The following is a 19044-nucleotide window of genomic DNA, read 5'->3' as shown; positions in this document are numbered from 1 at the left end:
TGTGGGCGTGTGGGCGTGTGGGTGCTGTGTGTGTGTGTATTGTGTGAGCACCCGTGAGCGTGTGTATGTGTGCCCGTGTGAAGCTGTGTGCCTGTGGGCGTGTGGGTGCTGTGTGTGTGTATTGTGTGAGCACCCGTGAGCGTGTGTATGTGTGCCCGTGTGAAGCTGTGTGCCTGTGGGCGTGTGGGTGCTGTGTGTGCGTATATGTATATTGTGTGAGCACATATTTGTGTGCACGTGTGAAGGTGTGTATTATGTGTGCCTGTGAGTGGGTGCTGTGTGTGCCTGTGTATGTGTTATGTGTGCGTATGTATGTGTTGTGTGAGCACCCGTGAGCGTGTGTATGTGTGCCCGTGTGAAGCTGTGTGCCTGTGGGAGTGTGGGCGCTGTGTGTGTGTGTATTGTGTGAGCACCCGTGAGCATGTGTATGTGTGCCCGTGTGAAGCTGTGTGCCTGTGGGCGTGTGGGTGCTGTGTGTGTGTGTGTATTGTGTGAGCACCCGTGAGTGTGTGTATGTGTGCCCGTGTGAAGGTGTGTGCCTGTGTATGTGTTGTGTGAGCACCCGTGAGCCTGTGTATGTGTGCCCGTGTGAAGGTGTGTATTATGTGTGCCTGTGTATGTGTTGTGTGAGCACCCGTGAGCATGTGTATGTGTGAAGGTGTGCATTGTGTGTGCATGCGTGTTATGTGTGCCTGTGCGAGTGTGTGTGCGGTGTGTGTGTGGGAGCATGCCTGTGGGTGGTGAGTGTGAGATGGTGTGGGAGAGTGAGGCAGACAGCCGTGGACGGGGCACAGGGGACACTGGCCCAGCTACAGAGCAGGTTCTAGTAGCACTGTGGGCGGCCCCTGGTGTGCCCGGGCACCGTGTTGCTGGATGCGCCTTGGCCTCCCTTCTGGCTACGTCTCGGTAGCTGCCTTGAGACTCCCTAGGGACGGGTTGAAGCTAAGCCCAGTCCCAGCCCAGCCGCCGCCCGGCGACGTGAGCAGCGTGGCTCTTGGCTGAGAGCAGGAGTCGGCACCCGGCGGCTGTGGCGGGGCGGTCCCGGTCGCTGGTGCCTGGGTGGGGGGCCTGCTCTGCTGCCCCCACCCCATCCCAGCTCCGAGGGCGTGTCCCTGTGCTCGTCCACCCCGCAGGCCTGTGCTGCAGGGAGCGCACCAGCCCCTGGGAGCCCCAGGGCGGCCCTGGGTGCCCTGTCTGTCCGCAGAGGCCCGCGTCTGCCCAGCCCGTTGCTGATGGAGGCTCTGAAGCTGGGTTTGAACGAGAGCTCCATGCTCCCCTGGGACCCAGCACCCTGAAGCTCCCTCTCTCCTTGCAGGCTCCTCGGGTGACGAGCCCCTGGGCGGGAGACTGCGGAAGCTGAGCCTGGGCCAGTATGACAACGATGCCGGGGCACAGGTGCCCTTCTCCAGGTGTGGCCGGGGGAAACCAGCTGTGGACGCGGCCCCTGGCCTGGTGCCTTTCTCCTCTCCTGCAGACGTCAAAGAGGTGCGTCCTGTGGCCGTCCATGTCTCGTTCCCACCTCCTCCTGTCCTGGGGTTTGGTGGACACTTGCTTCCTCTGTGATGGGCGGGTGCAGTGGGTGGGAGTCCAGGTGCGTGGTGGGCAGACAGCCTGGGTGCTGTGTGGGTAAGGCCACCTTGCACTGGCCGCTCACGCCTCTGTGTTCTGGGCTGTGGAGTGGGCACACGGGCGGGTTGTGAGGGTTAGAGGTCGCACAGCGATGATCCTGGCCTCAGGACTCCCTAGATGGACGGCACCCCCAACGGCAAGCACACCCTTCCTCCGGGCCATCCCAGAGCCCGAGGACAAGGCCCATCGACAGGTGTCTCCGACCTCTCGGGAGACTAGTTCCAGCTTCTAATCAGAATCAGAGACAGGTCATGGCATCCAAAATGTTTGATCTTTTTTTTGACAGGCAGAGTGGATAGTGAGAGAGAGAGAGACAGAGAGAAAGGTCTTCCTTTTTGCCGTTGGTTCACTCTCCAATGGCCGCTGTGGCCAGCGCATTGTGCTGATCCGAAGCCAGGAGCCAGGTGCTTCTCCTGGTCTCCCATGGGGTGCAGGGACCAAGGACTTGGACCATCCTCCACTGCCTTCCCGGGCCACAGCAGAGAGCTGGCCTGGAAGAGGGGCAACCGGGATAGAATCCGGCACCCCGACCGGGACTAGAACCCGGTGTGCCAGCGCCGCAAGGCGGAGGATTAGCCTGTTAAGCCATGGCACTGGCCTCCAAAATGTTTGATCTTTTAAATGGACTTTGCTTATCCTTCCGTTGGGAAAGCGGGAACATCAGGGTAGCTGGGGAAACAGAGGCCATCAGCAGTGCCAGCTCTATAGAGAGAAAGCGGCCTGCGTCGTCCTCTGGCGCACTGTGTCGTAATCCGTGCCATGTCTTTGTGAATCTCTCAACACCGCACACGCGTGCCTCCACAGCCGGGGGGCGGGGGAGCGGCCAGGATCCCCCAGGGTCCCAAGTTTGCTGCAGCCCCAGCTGTGAAGGGCCGAGGTGCGTGGAACCCGTGCACAGTTCCCCATGTGCCTTGAGTCACAGCCACTGCCTTGGTGAGCACGCGTGGCTGCCGTGCTGTGCCGCTGTAGCAGGGTCTAGTGTGGGTGCAGCTCTCCTTTTCTGACTCTTTTCTGTTCAATTAATTAATTAATTTGAAAGGCAGTAAGAGTGGAGGGAGGAGGGGAGAGAGGTCAGTCTTCGTCTGCAGGTTCACTCCCCAGCTGAGCCAGGCTGAAGCCAGGAGCCCCGAATCCCATTGGGGTCTCCCACGGGGGTGCAGGGCCCAAGCTCTTGGAACGTCTTCTGCTGCTTTCCCAGGCCACAGCAGGGAGCTGGGTCGGGAGTGGAGCAGGGCCTGACCCTGTGTTCTGACGTGGGATGCCAGCGTCGTGGGAGGCAGCTTGACCCTCTGCGCCACGACTTCTCCCAGTGCTCTCTCCCCACGATTGGTTGCCTCTGTGGGCGCTGCCAGTGGGTGCAGAGGCTGGCCGCTGCCCATGGTGCAGTTACTCCATCCTGCTTTGGCTTGAATGCGGGAATGCTGATTGCCAGGTGCTGCTGCAGACAACTCTGTCAGTGCCGTGTGGCTCTGCGTTGTGAGGACACAAGATACCCACCCCCATGGCTCCCAGTCCCCGTGCCTGGGGGCGGGGAGGCTGCCTCTGCCTCCTGGTCCCCACTCTCTGCCGAGGGCTCCCTCCATGGCCAGCCTGGGGACTGCCACTGGGTGTGGCCTCCCCTGACTCCTGCTCTCACCTGTCCTCTCCCTGTCCATTCCAGACAGTGGTCACCGCGTACCCGCCAGACCTGGACGTGTGCGACGGCCGGGCGCCGAGTGGCAAGGAGCCTGTGTGTGCGATTCCGGTGTTCCCCGTGTCTCCAGAAACCCCGTACGGTAAGAAAGGTGGGGCGGGCTGTGTGCCGCCTGTGTCTCGGCCACGGCAGGGAGTCTGATGCCGCTGGCTGCGCTCTGTTCCAGGGAAGACGCCCCTGCGCTGTCCCCCGTTCAGCCCACCCGAGGCCCTGCGGAGCAGCCCGGCCACGCCGCACCCAGGAGGGCATGGTAAGGACCCCTGTGCCCGCCATGGCTGCACTGGGGCACTGTCCTTTCGTGCCGCAGGAGCCACGGTGAGACAGTCTGGCTGCGGACAGTGTTGGGGGGGCACTGACTGGCATTGGGTGGCTCTCCAGTGTCTCTGTGCAGCCTCCTGTGTACCATGTGGATGTGTGTTTATGGGAGCAGCGGTGGCCTCCTACTGCAGCTCAGCACGGTGCTTCTGACCTCCCGTCTATGCAGAGTGTGAAGAAGCAGCTGGAACACCCCCACTCTGTCCTGAGCACGTGGTCCCCGCAGAGAGCCAGTTCTCTGTGTGCTGGACAGCCCGCGGGACCCGGCCATGCCCCCTCTGCGCTCCGAGCTTGGCCTTGTCTCCCTGGGGGAGCGCCGGTGCACCCCGCGCACTCTGCATCCCGGCGGTCGGCCGTCTGCCCGGCAGCCTGGGGAGGGGTGCAGCGTGCGGCGAGTCCCTCGGCAGTTCTGCGTGGACGCTGTCTGCGTCCCTGGAGAGCCCAGGAGAGGCCAGGCTCGGGCAGGTGCAGAGAGGAGGTCTCCGAAAATCACAGTTAATTTTTTATTGCTTATTCTTCGAATTATTTACTTATTTTAAAATGTTATTTGAAAGTCAGAGAGAGAGGAGTGGGGGGTGGAGAGGGAGAGGAAGAGAGAGAGCGAGCGAGCGAGCTTCTCTCCAGTAGTTCTCTCCCCCGATGGCTGAAGCAGCCAGGGCGAGGCAAGGTTGAGCCAGGACCTTGGAACTCCATGCAGGCCTGCGCGTGGGTGGCCGGGACCCCGCTTCTTGAGCCCCCCCTGCTGCCGCCCAGGGTGTGTGTTAGCAGGAGGCTGGATCAGAAGTGGAGCCGGGGCTGGTAATGGTCGCTCGGCACGCCTCCTGGGACCGAGATCTCGTACATTGTGTGCACAGCCTGCCCCAGGTGCGGGCAGGTGCGGTGAGGACGCCGGCTCTGTCTCCCCTCCCCCCGGGGCAAGACCACCCCTGCAGGCCTTCCCCTGGGCCGTCAGGGCCCACAGATCCGATAAACACAGCGTTTCCAGCACCAGTGGCCGAGTTCAGGAAGGAAAACCACGTGCATGCTCCCGCCCCCTGATTGGGCTTTGCTGCGCGAGCTTTGTGTGAGGAGGGTGCGTGCTCTGGTACGCACACATGTGTAGCCACGCGTGTGGCCTTGCCTCCGTGTGATTCAGGTGCACGGCCTTCCCTTCGGCCCACACGGCCCAGCCCTCAGCTGAGCGGCCCACGCGCGGCTCCTAGCCTGAGTGTGCTCAGTGGGTTTGGACGAGAACCAGCCCTCTGGCTTGGAATCCCATCTCCTGCGACACAAAAACCCAGGTTTATGGGAAACACGCAGGTGACACACAGGGAGGAGGGTCGCAAGCGCCACGCGGAGCTGCCGTGGCACAGGCCTCACAGGTCACATGCTGAGCCTCTTCTGACCTGAGACGCTGAGGGACAGGCGTGTCTGAAGGCTGTGGCCGTGGCCTGTGTGCCGAGGGCGGCCCCGACACCGGCACGTCACAGGCTGCAGGCAGCAGACACATCCTCAGAACTGCCGTGTGCACCATGCACATGTCCACACGGGCAGAACCTGGGGTCATTGTGCTCCCCAGGTTTCTGCTTCAGCGGGCAGTGCAGTGCAGAGCGGCTCCTCGTCCGTCCACCAGGAGCGCGGGGCGGTAGTCCTCGGCTCTTGACTGGAGACCCCGCCTGCTCTGTACAGGATGACTTGGTCCCTGGGCTGCACAGGGTGGCTTTGTGGGTCTTCCTGTTCTGCCCATTTTACAGATGGGGTAACTGACACGGAAAACAATTCCCTCAGCCGCACCGCAAGGGGCGAAGCCAGACCCCGGCGCAGGCAGCCTGGCTCCCCAGCCCCTGATGGGTTATTCTGGCTTGCTTTTCCGGCCAGCATGGGTGGGACAAATGCGATGACTGGTGGAACACGTGGAGTGTGTTCACAGGGAACCTTACGAGCCTCCTAGCTTCGTCTACAAACGCAGACGGCCAGTGTTTGCTGTGTGGTTGTGTACTGTTGTCCAGGAGGCAACCATAGCAATGCCTCTCGTGTGTCACAGCCAGACACGGTAGTGTGTGTGAACAAGATTATTTGCTTTAAATACGCTGGCGAGAGGCCTCGCGTCCTGGAGAGTGGATTAGACAGAGGGTGGATTTTTTCCTTATTCCTCCCGCTAAGTACAGATAAAACCCTGGACAGCATCTATGGAACACACCTCAGGAAACTCCGAAGGGGGAGAGGAGAAGGCCAACCAGCCAAGGGTCTCAGGGCAGGGGCCTGGAGACGTCCACATCCTGGGCCGTAAAACAGCTGGAAACGAAGCCGTTCAGAGCATGCTCTCCAACAGTAATGGACTCAAACTGGAAATCAGTCCAGAGAGGCAACAGGCAAACCTTCAATCGCTTGGAAACCAAACACCACCTTTATGAGTAACCCGTGGGCCGGGAACGTCCTGCACTGAGAGAGAGTGAGCGTGAGACGCGGCTAACACGGGGCCGAGCGGCAGGCACAGCAGTCAGTGCCCACGGCGGACGGCAGTCTGCGTGAAGAGTGTACGCTCTTGCCTCCAGTGGGGCAGAAGGGGAGGAAAGCGAACCCCGAGGTTCACAGAAGGAAGGCGGCTTGAAAATTAAAGTGGAGTCAGTGAAGGTAAAGCGGAAGCCGTGGAGAAAGTAAGCGGAAGATCTGGTGCTTTGAGAAGATCGGCAGCGCTGGCGAATCTAGAGACGGACAGGAGACGGATGAGAGGCACGCGGGAGCCAGCGTCCCACACCCCGCAGATGGAGAGGGCGTCTGCTGCGGCTCCACCCTGATGTGTAGAACCTGAGACAGACCAGTTCAGCACGACGCAGGGCTGACAACCCTCTCAGTGGGAAACAGGACTTCCGATGCCTCGATGCCTCGTAGCTATCAAGGCAGTTAGATTAGTAATCAGCAAACTCCCCCGAAAAGCGAAATCCCCAGGTCTCACTGGCGAGTCCTGACGACACTTCCAGAACTGCTTCCGCACGGTCCCTCCTGGAGCAGAAGCAGAGGGGCCGTGTCCCAGGTCGTTTCACAAAGCCACCGTTACCCTGATTCCAAAACCTGACAACAGTGGAAACAGCAGCAGAGTGAGCTCCTCGTGGTGTGGACACAGAGCTCCGTCAGCAGTGCAGAACGGAGCCGTTGTGAAAGGAACCAGCCCGTCCCACTGCGGGGTTTGTTCCAGGGATGAAGGCTAGGATGCTGGAAGAGCCGCTGTGCAGCCCCCACAGTGCAGGGTATAGAAGGCAAATCGCATGTTCTCCATCAACGCAGAAAGCAAGAAGGACCCACAAAACCCACGGCCGTTCACGACCGAGAGCTTCCAGCAACGTGGGCCTGGGGGAATCCCCTTGGCCTCTAACAGAGACCTGAGAATACCGGAAGTGAAGCCGGGTCCCAGGGCTGCAGGTTCTGCAGGGCACGCGTGAGACACAGAAGTCAAGGACTGGAAAGGAAGAATGCAACTTTCCCTTTTTGCCGATGACGTGGTTATGCAGAAAATACCAAGGAATCTACGAGAGAGAACCCTAGAACAGAACCTGAATTCAGCACGTTTGTGGGATACGAGGTCAGCTCACACAGGTCTGCGGTTTGTACATCCCAGAGACAAACATGTAGACACTGGAACATAAGATACGAAGCCAGTCATAATGGCCAAAGCGAAACCCTGAGGAGCTTAGGTGCGAGCCTCTCAAAGATCGTCTGGGTCTTGTGTGCTGCCGACCGCACGGCACCGACGAGAGACAGCAGAGGCGGTACACGGAGACTGCCTGCCCGTGCAGTGGTGGAGACGGCAGCCTGGGTAGGAGCCCTGGGTAGGAGGTGGGGCACCCTGGCAGTGCAGTTCTGTAGCTGCTGACGGAACCCAGCAAGGCTGCGTGCGAAGTCAGAAGGGGACGCTGTCCTGGCTTACGTGAGAAGGCGGACGAGCTCAAGTGGCCAGACAGCCTGGGAAAGACCCAGGTGGGAGGATCGGGACTGGGGCCTTGGTGGAAGGAGGCGCCGACATCAGTGGAACGCGGGCTAGAACCCAGAGTAGAGCCACACAAAATCACCCGACGGTGCTGGGCACCTGTAGGGCGAGGACGAACCTCAGCCACAGTCCCCCTCGGCCTCTGAAAGGTCCCTTAAAATGGATCATGGATGTGGATGAGAAGTAGACAACTTCTAGGAGGAAAATGTGCGAGAAAACCCTTGGGATCCAGGGCTAGGCAGAGAGTTCTTAGAACCAGAAGTGCAAGGTGTGAAATCGATGAATACGACGTCATCAAAAATTAAAATCGTGTGCTACGGAAAGTACCTGTGAAGAGGATGAGGACGGAGCAGGGGAAAACGTCCGCAAGCCACATGTCTGGAAAAGTGTCACGTAGACATTTCTGGAACGCTCAACACAGCCATGAAGAAGCCAGCACTCCCCTGGGGAGCTGTGCTGCAGGCACGAAGGAGCCTCGGGAGCAGAGGGTGCACAGGTGGCGAAAGGCCAGGGACCAGGGCTCAGCATCTGGGCCAGCAGGGCATTGCGAGGTGGAGCCGCCGGGAGCCGTCCCTGCACACCCACGGTGGCCAGGACAAGACAGGAGCCACACCCCGTGCTGGTGGGTCTCTCACACACAGCTGGTGGCAAGGTAAAATGCTGCACCAGCTTCTAGAAACCAAGAAAAGCAAACCGGGCGTGCGTTCCCCGTGTGACCCAGCGACTTCGCCCCAGAGAGATGGACTTCTGTTGGCACAAACCCTGCACGCAGGTGTTGCTGGCAGCCTTAGTTTCCAGGGCTGCACACTGGGCCGGGGTGTGGTCCAGTACCGCAGACCAAGGGGGCGCGAGCAGCAGACATGCATGAGCGCCCCCCCCCCCCCCAGGTGTACGCGGTGTGATCCCCTGGCAGTTATGGGCGGTGGTCCTGGCCGGTAGAAGGGGAGGGCGATGGGGGGGGGGGTGGCCCTGGCATTGCAGGAGCATTCTGTATCTTGGGTCTGGTGTAGTTTGCCGGGTGCCACGGCTGGGGGAACTGGAAGAACCGTACGGTGCCTCTGGTTCCTCCGAATGGGTTCTTAGAGCTGCCGTGGGTCCAGGTGATCTCAGAGTGGGGAGTGTAATGGGTGCCGTTGCTGGGGTTGTGGTTGAAACTGACAGGAGCTGAAGCTGGTGAGGGCTGCAGGGAGGGTCCCGTCGCCTTCTGCTCATTGTTGCATTTCCGTGGGCTTCTCTCTACTTAAAAGGGAACACACAAAGGAGAGGAGTCCTTGGCATTGGGTCTGCATCGCTGCGGTCCGCACCTGTGCAGTCTGCGAGGCCAGTGGGAGCTGGAAGCCACCAGCCTGCCTTCCTGGAAGGGCGGAGGCCGGGGGAGCACCAGGCGCCGGGAGAGGGGGTCGGGGAGTGTGGAGGATGAGCAGCACTTAAGTGGGCGTTGACGAAGCAGGTGCAGGATGTTGGGCTTGGGGAAGCAGCAGGTGCCAAGGCCTGCGGCAGGTGCGCTGAGGCCACAGCGCTGGCCAGCAGTCTGCAGAGTGGCTGGGAGCCGGGCCTGGACGCAGGACAGGGCCAGGGCATTGGCTGCAGGCCCCGGGAGGTGGAAGGTGGTGGTGTGGCCTCCGTCTTTGGTGCCAGCTCAGCCCGGTGTTGTCCCAGTTACTGCTGCTGCTGGACGGATGGTCCCTGCCTTCCAATGGCTCCACTTAGGGTTTCTCAACTTCATGGTGATGTGAAAGAAAGCCTGGTGCACTTGGGAAAGCTGAACTTTGACCTTTGAAAGTTGACCTTTGCCCGTGGAATCCTCCCATGATGCTGGGCAGTGACAGAAGGCCTGGGAGCTCAGGGTACGCGGCTGAGCTGCCGCTTGGGGCAGGTTAGGGGTGTTGGGTGGGTTTCCGACATAGGATATTTTCAGCGTGGGATGAGGTGGTTGAACATAGCCCCACCCTCAGGTGGAGCCACGGCGGGAACAACAGTGTGGGTTCCAAGCAGGTAGGTGGAAGGCCAGACCTTTGTGCCAGTGTCCAGTGGCCGGTGTGGCACGGATCTGGGCTCTCTCCAATCCTGTTCCTGCGGCTGCTGTCATCTGTGTTGAGGTTGGACGTCCGCTGCTTGTTGTGTGCGGGTAGCGTGCCTCCATCCACAGGAAACCCCCTTGTGCTTAGCCGCCGCGAGCCCTGGCGTGGCCCTCACCTCGCTCGGCAGTGCGGGTGTGGACGGAAAACAGCCGTGGGGGGGCTGTCGTTCTGTGCTGCTGCTGCAAGACAGAGATCCAGAGGTCAGCGCCCAGTGCAGTGGAGACAGCTGGGCTACACCCAGGGCTGCGTGAGAGGGTCCGCTGAGTGGACGGTTACCAGGGGACTTCTTGCCCAGCTGGCCAAACCGGATTCCAGCTCTGGGCAGGGCAAGGACTTAGCCAAGAGGCGAGGAGAGGAGTTTGTGGCAACTAAACAAGATTCTCTCCAGGACCGAGCTCACCAAGGACAGCTGTGTTCAGCCAGGGTCAGATGTGGCAGGGGGCTGGCCAAGTGTGGTCAGAGTCCTTGTCCTAGGACAGGGGCCGGGCCCTGGTGTGCGGTGTAACCTGGGGACACTGAGTGCGGCCGTCGCCTCCGCCCAGGCTTTGTGTGTTCCTGTGTCTGTCTCGGGCCCTCTGGGTGCTGAATTTAGCCACAGGCCCTGGAGCCTGCCCCTGCCACCCACTTCCTGCACCCGCCCTCCCCACAAGTAAGCAATGCCGCCGTAAACAGCCCAACAGTCAACAAGCAGCGAACCGGGTCCCCTGGACTTATTAATAGCTGGGTGAGTTACGGGCGCCTTTCCCCAGCCTGTGAGGGGGCGATGCCGAGGCCTGGGCCTGTCGAAGCCTGCTGCGGCACTGTGAGCAGCCGAGCGCACGCTGCCAGCCAGGGGTCTGCAGAGCCCGGGGCGTTCACACCGCGCCGTTGGGCAGGGGCCACGAAGCCGCCCCCGCTGCAGCCTGCAGCTTCTCTGTCGCCCACACAGTAGGCGCTCACCCCCCCCCCCCCTCTGCTTATCAGCTCACTAGGAACAGAGCCTGGAGTTACTAAACAGATCCTTGTGCCCTTTGACGTCTAAATATTTGGAACGCTTTCCAGCATCCGGCCTCTGGTCACAAGTCCCATTGCAACAGCGTGTTGCTGTCAGAGACGTGGCTGCAGGGGGCCTGGAAGCATGCGTGGTGCGGTGGCCCGGCCGCCACTCCTGACGGCCGTCCATCTCTCCATCTGGTCAGACGCCCCCGGCGCTGACTCTTCCTAACAGGTGACCCCGGGCAGGCCCGGCCCCTCTCGCCTTCCTGGCATCTTCTCCGTGACAGATGTGTTTCCCAGCAGCCCTGGGGCTTGCGAGGATTGACGGAGAACGGGTTCCTGGGATCCCGTTCCTGGGCCACCGGAACATTCAGCGAGCCGTGTTCATGAGACCAGAAGGCGAGCCGCAGCACGGAGAGGGGAAGCCCGTGGTAGATGTGACTTCGGTTGGGAGCCTGGAGCGGCTCCGGCTGTCTGAGTGGTGCAGACTGGGTAACTTGTACTGAGCAGAATTGGACCTGGCCCCGGGTTCTGGAGGCTGGGGAGTCCGAGACTGAGGGGCTGCGTCTCGTGGGAACCTCTTGCTGTGTCTTCTGTGGTGGAGGCAACACGTGGGCAAGTGGGAAAGAGGGACAGAGGGTCAGACAGAGACAGGCCGAGCCCCCGTATAACGAACCCCTTCCCATGGCGACAGCACTGCCTACTTCTGATGGTGACGGAATGGATTTCCCACACATGGACTTTGGGGCCGCGTTCAGACCTCAGCGGAGCGTGGGGCGGGGATGGAGTCGCTCCATGCGCATGTGGCCTGGCTCTGGTGGGTCTGAACCAGGAGGGCTGTGCCCCACGCCTCACCCACTCCGGGAATGTGGTGGACAGACAGACATCTACTTGTGTAATTGATGCTTAAATAGGAACTCAAACACTGTTGAGTTCTGCCAAGAGGCTGTTGTAATTCAATTAATTAGTTATATTTATTTATTTGAAAGGCAGACAAATATAGATGGAGATCTCTGTCCACTATTCACTCCCCAGATACCCACAGCAGCTGGGCCTGAGCCAGGCCAAAGCCAGGAGCCTGGACTCCAGTCTGAGTCTTTCACATGGGTGGCAGGGACCCCAGTGTGGGAGCCATCAGCTGTCGCCTTCCAGGGTGTACATTAGCAGGAAGCTGGCATTGGGAGCAGGGAGAGGACTCGAACCCAGGACTGCGACATGAGATGCTGGAGTTCCGAGCTTTGACCACGGCCCAGCGCCCGCCCTGGGAGTCGCAATCAACAAGACGCTGTGACAATGCAACAATCAGGGACAGGGACGTGCGTGGCCGGGGTGGACCGAGGACAGCGGGGCCACTGTCTGGTGTGGGCACCAGGCTTCACGAGGGCGGGGACCGACCCTGTCCCACCCACCCAGGCCCCTCCTGCATTGGCCTGGAATGCAGCCCTCAGGGTGGCCCGTGTGTGAGTCAGCTGCGTTGACTGTGGCGAGGTTGGTGAGAAGCGGAAGTGAAAGCTGAGTGTGGTGTTGGTGCCCTCGGGTTTGCAATCCACGCATAGTTGCCCCATGATGCACGTTTTCCTGGTACCTGAGGCGGCCAACTGCAGAGAAGGGAAGAGGTTCATCAGCTACAGCGTGGGAGGTTCGAGGGCACGGAGCCTGCACCAGCTCTGGCGAGGACCTGGCAGGACAGGGGAGCAGCTGGGGCTCAGGGCTCAGGGCGAGACAGGCAGGGGAGGGTGCTGGCCCCCTGCCCCCGCGTGCCCCTGGTCACCCCGGGACCTCCCTCCTCACCCCACCTCCCAAGGGCCCCCCGGCCTCCCCATTTTGCCACCTTGGCTGGGGCCCAGCTCTCAACACTGGAGTCCTGGGCAGGGGGTGGGGGAGGTTGCGCAGGCTGCACTTGCGTGTGGCAGCTTCGCAACATGGCCGTGTGGCCCCCGGACGTGAGCCTCAGAGGGGCCGCAGGAGATGGCCAGGCGGTGGTGAGAATGTGCGTGGAGGACCCGCCGAACCCCAACCTGCCTGGGAAAAGAGAGGGAAGTACGAGGTTTGAGACGGAGACTGAGCCCTGGGGATACTCTTAAAATAGACGAGAAAAATGTACCTAGGCTTCCAGACGGTGTTTGTGGCTGAGCACAGTGTGAGAGGAGGCGCGCCCAGGGCGGGTCTAGAACATTCCGTGGCCTTGAGCACTCACAAGTGGTGCGAGGTGGGGGGAGCTTGGCTCCTGTGAAAATGGGGAGCAGTGTTCTGGAGAGCAGGGTGGGCCTCTGGGCACAGGGTCTCCTGGCTGTGGCACCCCACCCCCAGCCCGGGCACAGGGTCTCCTTGCCGTGGTCCTGCACCCGAGGCTTCGTGCAGACCCAGGGAGGTGCTGTGTCCCGGCTGCCTGCTCCGGAGGCTGGTGGGGGAGGAGAGCAGCCAGCTCTGGAGTTGGGCTCTGGGGCAGCGAGGGGCATGCTGGGGGCTTGAGTGTCACAGGGCAGACGTGGAGGGGAGGTGGAAGGGGCCTCCAGGAGTGCCTGATTGAGACATGGGACAAAGCCACGAGAGTCTTCTGAGGCGGTGAGCGAGGTTGCCCTCTGCGAGTTAGAAAATCCTGCTGTCTTCTCTCTCTGCACCCGAACCCTCTTTCTCTGTCCCCAGCGACCTTGAGTGGGACTGTTGGCACCGTGGTCAGTGTGAGTCCCGCGTGTAAACCTGCGGCGTGTGCGGGGGCCCGGCAGACCTGCACATGTCCCCCAGTGGCAAACGCCGACCACGAAATAACGGCCATGGATCAGCGATTGTCACAGCCTCCCCTGGCCCCACGCCACGCAGAGGGAACCTTGGTTGGTGCTAAATATACTTAAGAGTGAACATCGAGGCAGCTGCTGGGGTGGGGCGGGCGGCGCGGGCTTGTGGACACGAGGAGCTGCTGGCATGAGACCGTGAGTTCCCTTGCATGGAATGAAGTTGAGAAACGCGGGGCCGGCGTGCTGGGCACACGCCCCGTCCGGAGTCCGCAGGCCTGGTGGGCTCCTCGCCAGAGCGCAGGAATTCTGAGCTCGCCGGATGCGTGCTCTTGCTTGCCGGCTTTTGGCTTCGAGGCCGTGGTGTTTCTCCATCACCTCCTTCCATCCCCGCCGCCCCCTGGACTGCCTTTGACCCTCAGTGAGCAGAAGCGACTCTGATGACCACGGGAGTTTTGCTCTTGCCACTGTGTTCAGCACCCTGGGTGGGGTACGGTGGGCGGGTGGGCTCAGGCCCCGCCTGCCGGTCCCGCCTGTAGCTCTGTGGTCTTGCAGAAACATATTTGAAATGTGCACAGAATAGGAGTGTGGACTCCGTGTGGTGTCGGGACAGGCTCGTCGTGTAGCAAAAACATGTCTTCAGGTTTAGGTTTTTAATTCAAGGTGTGTCTTCTCATCGAAGCATTGTCTCGGTCGGTCCTGGGTCTGGCGCAGGTTGCAGGCCAGAGCTCAGCCCACAGCGACCTGGGGCAGGTGTGGCATCCGAGCCCATAGCAGCCCTGGACACAGCTCAGGCCGGAGCTTGTCTGCTCCTGGAAGCTCTGAGCAGGTAGCGTACCTCCGGGGGGGTGGGGGGGGGTGGGGGGGATGGCAAGGGGCAGAGCGTGACACCTATCAGGGTGCCTCTCTGGAAGCTCTCCTCCTGCTGCTGGCCTCACTCACTTCCCCTGGGGCCCTGTCCCCTGCCTCAGGGACAAAAGCTCTTAGGAGTGTGCCCTTGGGCCAGCGCTCCCAGGCATACCTGAGAATGCCGGAGCCTGAGTGGCCAGTAGGGCTGGCCAGGCCGGGTCCCTGAGAAGCCTGTAGCCATCAGCACGCATCTGGCCTCGCCCCACTCGTCCTGGCCAGGCCCTGCCTGTCAGAGCCTTTGGGGGTGTTAGCAAGGGTCCCTGGTGCCCTCCCACCCCAGGTGAGGCTGGCTTCTCCCCGAGGCGAGCGCTGGCCGCGCCCTCCTGGCTAAGTACAGGAGCCACCTGCCTCTGTTTCAGCGGGTGAAGTTGTCCCTCGGTGTCCGTGGCTGCTCAGGCCTCCCCTGGCCCCTAGGCCCTCCAAGGACTGGAGGGAGCCAGTCGGCGTGAAGCCTGGGTCAGCCACCATCGCGCCGTGGTGCCGAGGAAATCATGGTGGGGGCACCGTGTCTCCCCACGCATCTCCTGCCCTTGGTGGTTGACACGCAGAGCCCGGCACAGGAGGGGGTCGCACAGGCGTGCACTTGCTTTGTGCCTGGAGCCGGACGTCCGTGTGCTCTCACACGCGTGTGTGGGGAAAGAAAATGAGCGAGCTTACGGAAAACCGCCATCAGGTAACCACCGGTCCCCTCCTTTAGAAACAGGAAGGGCCCGTGGGTCTCATGGGGGCCGCCCTGGGCGGCTCCCCTGGCAGGGGCCCATGGGACCAGGTTGGAGCTCGCTGTTTCCTGAGGAGCGTGCAGCCCAAATCCAGTCCAGGGCTTGGCATTGGCGTTGGTTCTGACCGCTCTGCAGAAGCGTGAGTGGCCGTCCCGCGTGGGGCCTCCCCTGGGTGCTGGTGGGCAGGTGACTCTCAGAGGCCGAGAAAGCTGCCGGAGCAGCTCCGGGGACCACACTGTGCTGTGCCTGGTCCCCAGGGGCCATCCTAAGACCCCTCATCGTCCAGCTTCACTGGGACAGAGCCCATTGCTGAAGGCAGGACTTGCAGGTGGTCCTGAGGCTTCCTCCCACGCCGTGTACGGTAGCAGGAGCCATGGCCAGCACGTGTGTCGATGCGCACATGAAGCGTCTAGCTTCCTGTCCTGTGTGCCGCAGCAAGCCCCGGGAAGTACCCAGCACATGCCCGCTGTGTGGGATGTGCTCACGGGCTGGGGGTGCTAGAGGGGATGGAGCACGGGCCCCAAAGACCCTCGAGGCTGCAGGCGGCAGGGTGGGCTGGCTGGAAGCGCTGGGTCAGACAGGTCAGACCCTGTTAGGGAGGGACCCCTTCCTGTGTTGTGCTCCATCCCTCACAGCCCCGGATGTCCTCGTCTTCCCGCATCTTCCTGCAGAAGCTTCCGCCCCACTCCCTGCTCCCCTCCCCCTTCCTGTCTTCCCTCCCAGGCAAGCTCCACGTGTCGCCAGGCCGCTCCTCAGTGCCCCACAGTCGAGCAGCTGGCCCCGCTTCCGGGGTCCCTGCTGCAGCCGAGCTGCCCAGTGCCTGGGGATGGGGGTGACATCCGTCCCAGCTGCCTGGATGCCAACACACCTGCCCTTCTCATCTCACACCGGGGTGGACACCCGGGCTCCCTGTGAGCTTTGGGTCTGGGCCCAGCAGCACCCAGCAGAGATGAGGTTCTGGACTGAAGTCTGTTTTCCAGTGAGTGAGCGTAAGGGGAGAGGTGGTCTCTCTTTGTCTTCCTACTCCAGGGATTCCAGCAGCAACCTTGCCAAGGGCCTGGGAGATGTGGGAGGACAGAGGGAGGGGCGGCCTGCACAGGTGCCCGTGCACCTGAGGCCAGGGCTGGCCCTGCCCACCTGTGGGGCTGTCCTCTGCAGGGCATCTGACTGGTGTCTGGCTGCAGGGTGGCGGGTGGGTTGGTGGCGGTCTCGGCTAGTGCAGAGCCAGTGTGGGATTGTCCCTGTCCTGTTCTCTCCCAGGAGACAGATCCTGGTGGGGGTGGAGGGGGCTTGGCCGAGTTTCAGGGAAGGAAATGTAACATTTGTCCTCACCAGTAGGTAGCTGTGCGGGGGGCACGACTTTGGTGTCACTGTGGTCCCTGGGGCTGTAGTGAGCAGAGAAAAGTGGTGGGAGGAAGGGTCTCAGGGTCTGTGCCCAACGTGGCAGGTCTGCCTCTCCCCGCCCCCCACAAAGCCCATGGCATGGCAGAGGGAACGGGACCCAGCCCCGGAGCGCTGTCCCTGCTGGCTGCCGGGCTGGCACCTGCTGCCCCCACCACTCTTCTCGGTGCAGGGCCCTGGGAAAGGCCGGTCCATCTGCCTCCGGGAGCCTGTCCATCTCTGGCTGGCATCCTGGGCAACCTGAGGACGTGCCCACTCTGACCGTGGGAGGAGGCTCCCGGGGTCTCCCTGGGCCTTAGCCGGCAGGGCTGGGTCAGCCACAGCCGCCCTGGGGACACCAGGGACCGGAGTCCTCTTCCAGGCAGTGCTGGAGTTTGAAGGGTGTGGGGCTCCAGACCCACACGTCCCTTGTGTGCTGCCCCTCAAGGGGTGCCTGAGTCAGACGTCCCCTCGCTATGCCAGCTCCGGATGTGTGACAGGCCATCTGGGGCCTCGGAACACGGCACTTCCTTCTGCTTGGCTGGAGGACATGGCACCTTGAGTCCTGTGCCACGGCGGGGCCTGTGCCACAGCCTTGCCAGCTGCGAGGGGCCACAGAGCACAAGTGCTGCCTTCAGTCCCGTGGGAGGCCCGGCTGCCAACCAGACAGAGGCTGGCAGGGGCTTAGAGACCCGGCTGTGCCAGCAGGGCCTGGCAGGGAGTCACAGCCCAGAGCAGCCCGCAGGGACGGGCTGGAGTTCACGGTTAGAGGGTCCCTGGGCTCCTCCTGGGTGCCGAGGGCAGGGCCGAGGGCAGGTCCCTGGGCTCCTCCTGGGTGCCGAGGGCAGGCCCTGGGATGCCCTGCCGAAGTTAGTAGCCAGACCAGGGCAGAAATGAAGGGCCCCACTGGGGAAGGGGTTGGGGGTGTCCACGCTGGGGTGGGGGCAGCGTGCTGACCAGGGCTGTCCTCCGTGTGAGACGCCCCGGGCTTCCACTGCTCTGGCTGTATATGGCTGCTAGACGCTTCTCTCCACTGGGAGTGTCCAGGGCACCATGGCTGCCTGTGGAGGGCCGGGTTGGGACGTGCTGCCTGTCCCTGGGGAGGAGCGGGGCTGCTGTGGTGTTCAGCAGGGAGGTGCGGGAGATGTGGGGGTAGGGGAGGAAGGAGAGGGCAGCGAAATGAGAAGGAAGCAGCCGGCAGCGGGAGCGAGGCGGGGCCGTGTCTGGAGGCACTGGCTGGGCAGGCTGCCCGCGGCAGCCCCACAGTCCCGGGATTCTTTCGCCGCCGCCTGCCGCTGAATGGGCCTCTTTGGAGGTGGCGCCCCGCCTCCTGCCGGACACAGAGCCCCGCCCGGGTGGGTGGGGGAGGCCTGGGGACTGGGACCTGACTCCCCCGGGACAGGCCGGAACACAGAGCCCAGCCCGGGTGGGTGGGGAAGGCCACCGGGACCCAGGGCTCCGCGCACCTCACTGGGCTGCCTAGGACAGAAGCACTGAGCGGCTTGCAGCCGGCCCACTTCCTTCTGGGCCCTGCCATGGACTGACCGGGCCCCAGGTGTCCAGGTAAGCAGGACACTGGGACCTGGGGCTTCTTCCCGCCCAGCTGTAAGCTGGGACTGTGCTGCTAAGGCCTCGGCCAGCCTCCTTTCTGAAACCTGATCCATGCCCTGTGGGTGGGTGGGTGGGGGGCTTGGTGTAGTGGGATGTGGAGGTCAAGGGGCCAGGAAGTGGGGGCGGGGCTGAGTGCCTGCAGTCTTTGTGATTTGGATGCAGTTCTAAGTCCCCTAGGCTTGGGGACAAAAGGCCCCAGCCCTTGAGCCTGGAGGGCTCTCCCCCCAGGCAAGTCTCCCTTTGTCGTTGCTTGCCTGCGGTCACTTGGGAACAAAAGCCTGGTTTACAGATGCACAGCTCTGCAGGGGCTGCTTCCCCCAGCACATTCCTCTGCCTACGGCTGCCTGCCGAGGGGCCAGCCTGCTGCGTTCCAGGGCTGTGTCTGTCCTGCCCGGCACTGGGCGTCCCTGGAGAAGCCCCGGGAGCAGGCGCTGGGTGCTCACTACCCCTCGCCGCCGTGCCTCTGCTTGGAGCGGTCAGAGGAGTTTCCGAGCGAGTCCATGGCTCCCAGACAGAACACGTTCCCTGGCACGGCCCAGCTGTGTCAGCAGAGTTCTCCGCCCTCCATGGGCGGCTGGGGCTGCCCACCCCCGCCCCCCACAACAAGGCCTTGCCAGGCTCTGGGGAGCCTGGGGCGTGTGGCCTCGCCACCGTGGTCTGTGATTGTGCCCGCCTGTGGCTGAGTCAGTGCTGCCCGGGTGTCAGCCGGAGGGAGGGGACCCCAGACTCCACCGTGGCCCCAAGGCCAGCGTGGGAGTCCTGAGTGTCACCCTGGCAGCGAGCGAGACAGTGTCTTCTCCGAGGTTTCCTGTGCTTTCAGTGCAGTAATTTTCCGTAAATTCCATCGGTATGTTGGTGTCTTAGAAGTTGTGTGGTTGGGATGGAGAGCGCTTTGCTAACACCAGAGGTGAGGTGAGAGAGCTGGAGGGCTCTGTGGGTCCTCCTTGGCCTGCAGGCTTGGAGCCCACCGCTGCCAGGGGCCTTTGGAACAGAGCCCCTTTCCGGGAATAAGTGGCTTGCGAAGCAGCAGGTGTCT

General features: G+C 62.3%; 1 protein-coding gene across 4 annotated transcripts in view; it reads left to right on the top strand.

Moving 5' to 3' along the window:
- TNS3 (tensin 3) overlaps nt 1-19044 on the top strand; it is a 188121-nt gene that overhangs the window by 131154 nt on the left and 37923 nt on the right. For all 4 annotated transcript variants that reach the window (XM_062178939.1, XM_062178940.1, XM_062178938.1 and 1 more), the window contains 3 exons: nt 1316-1485; nt 3290-3404; nt 3489-3572. In XM_062178939.1, the coding sequence (XP_062034923.1) occupies nt 1316-1485; nt 3290-3404; nt 3489-3572 (369 nt within the window). The remainder of the gene's footprint in view (nt 1-1315; nt 1486-3289; nt 3405-3488; nt 3573-19044) is intronic.

The sequence above is a fragment of the Lepus europaeus genome, chromosome 20 (assembly GCF_033115175.1).
Source record: "Lepus europaeus isolate LE1 chromosome 20, mLepTim1.pri, whole genome shotgun sequence".
In the NCBI taxonomy this organism is placed as follows: Eukaryota; Metazoa; Chordata; class Mammalia; order Lagomorpha; family Leporidae; genus Lepus; species Lepus europaeus.
This window is presented reverse-complemented; position numbering and strand designations above follow the sequence as displayed.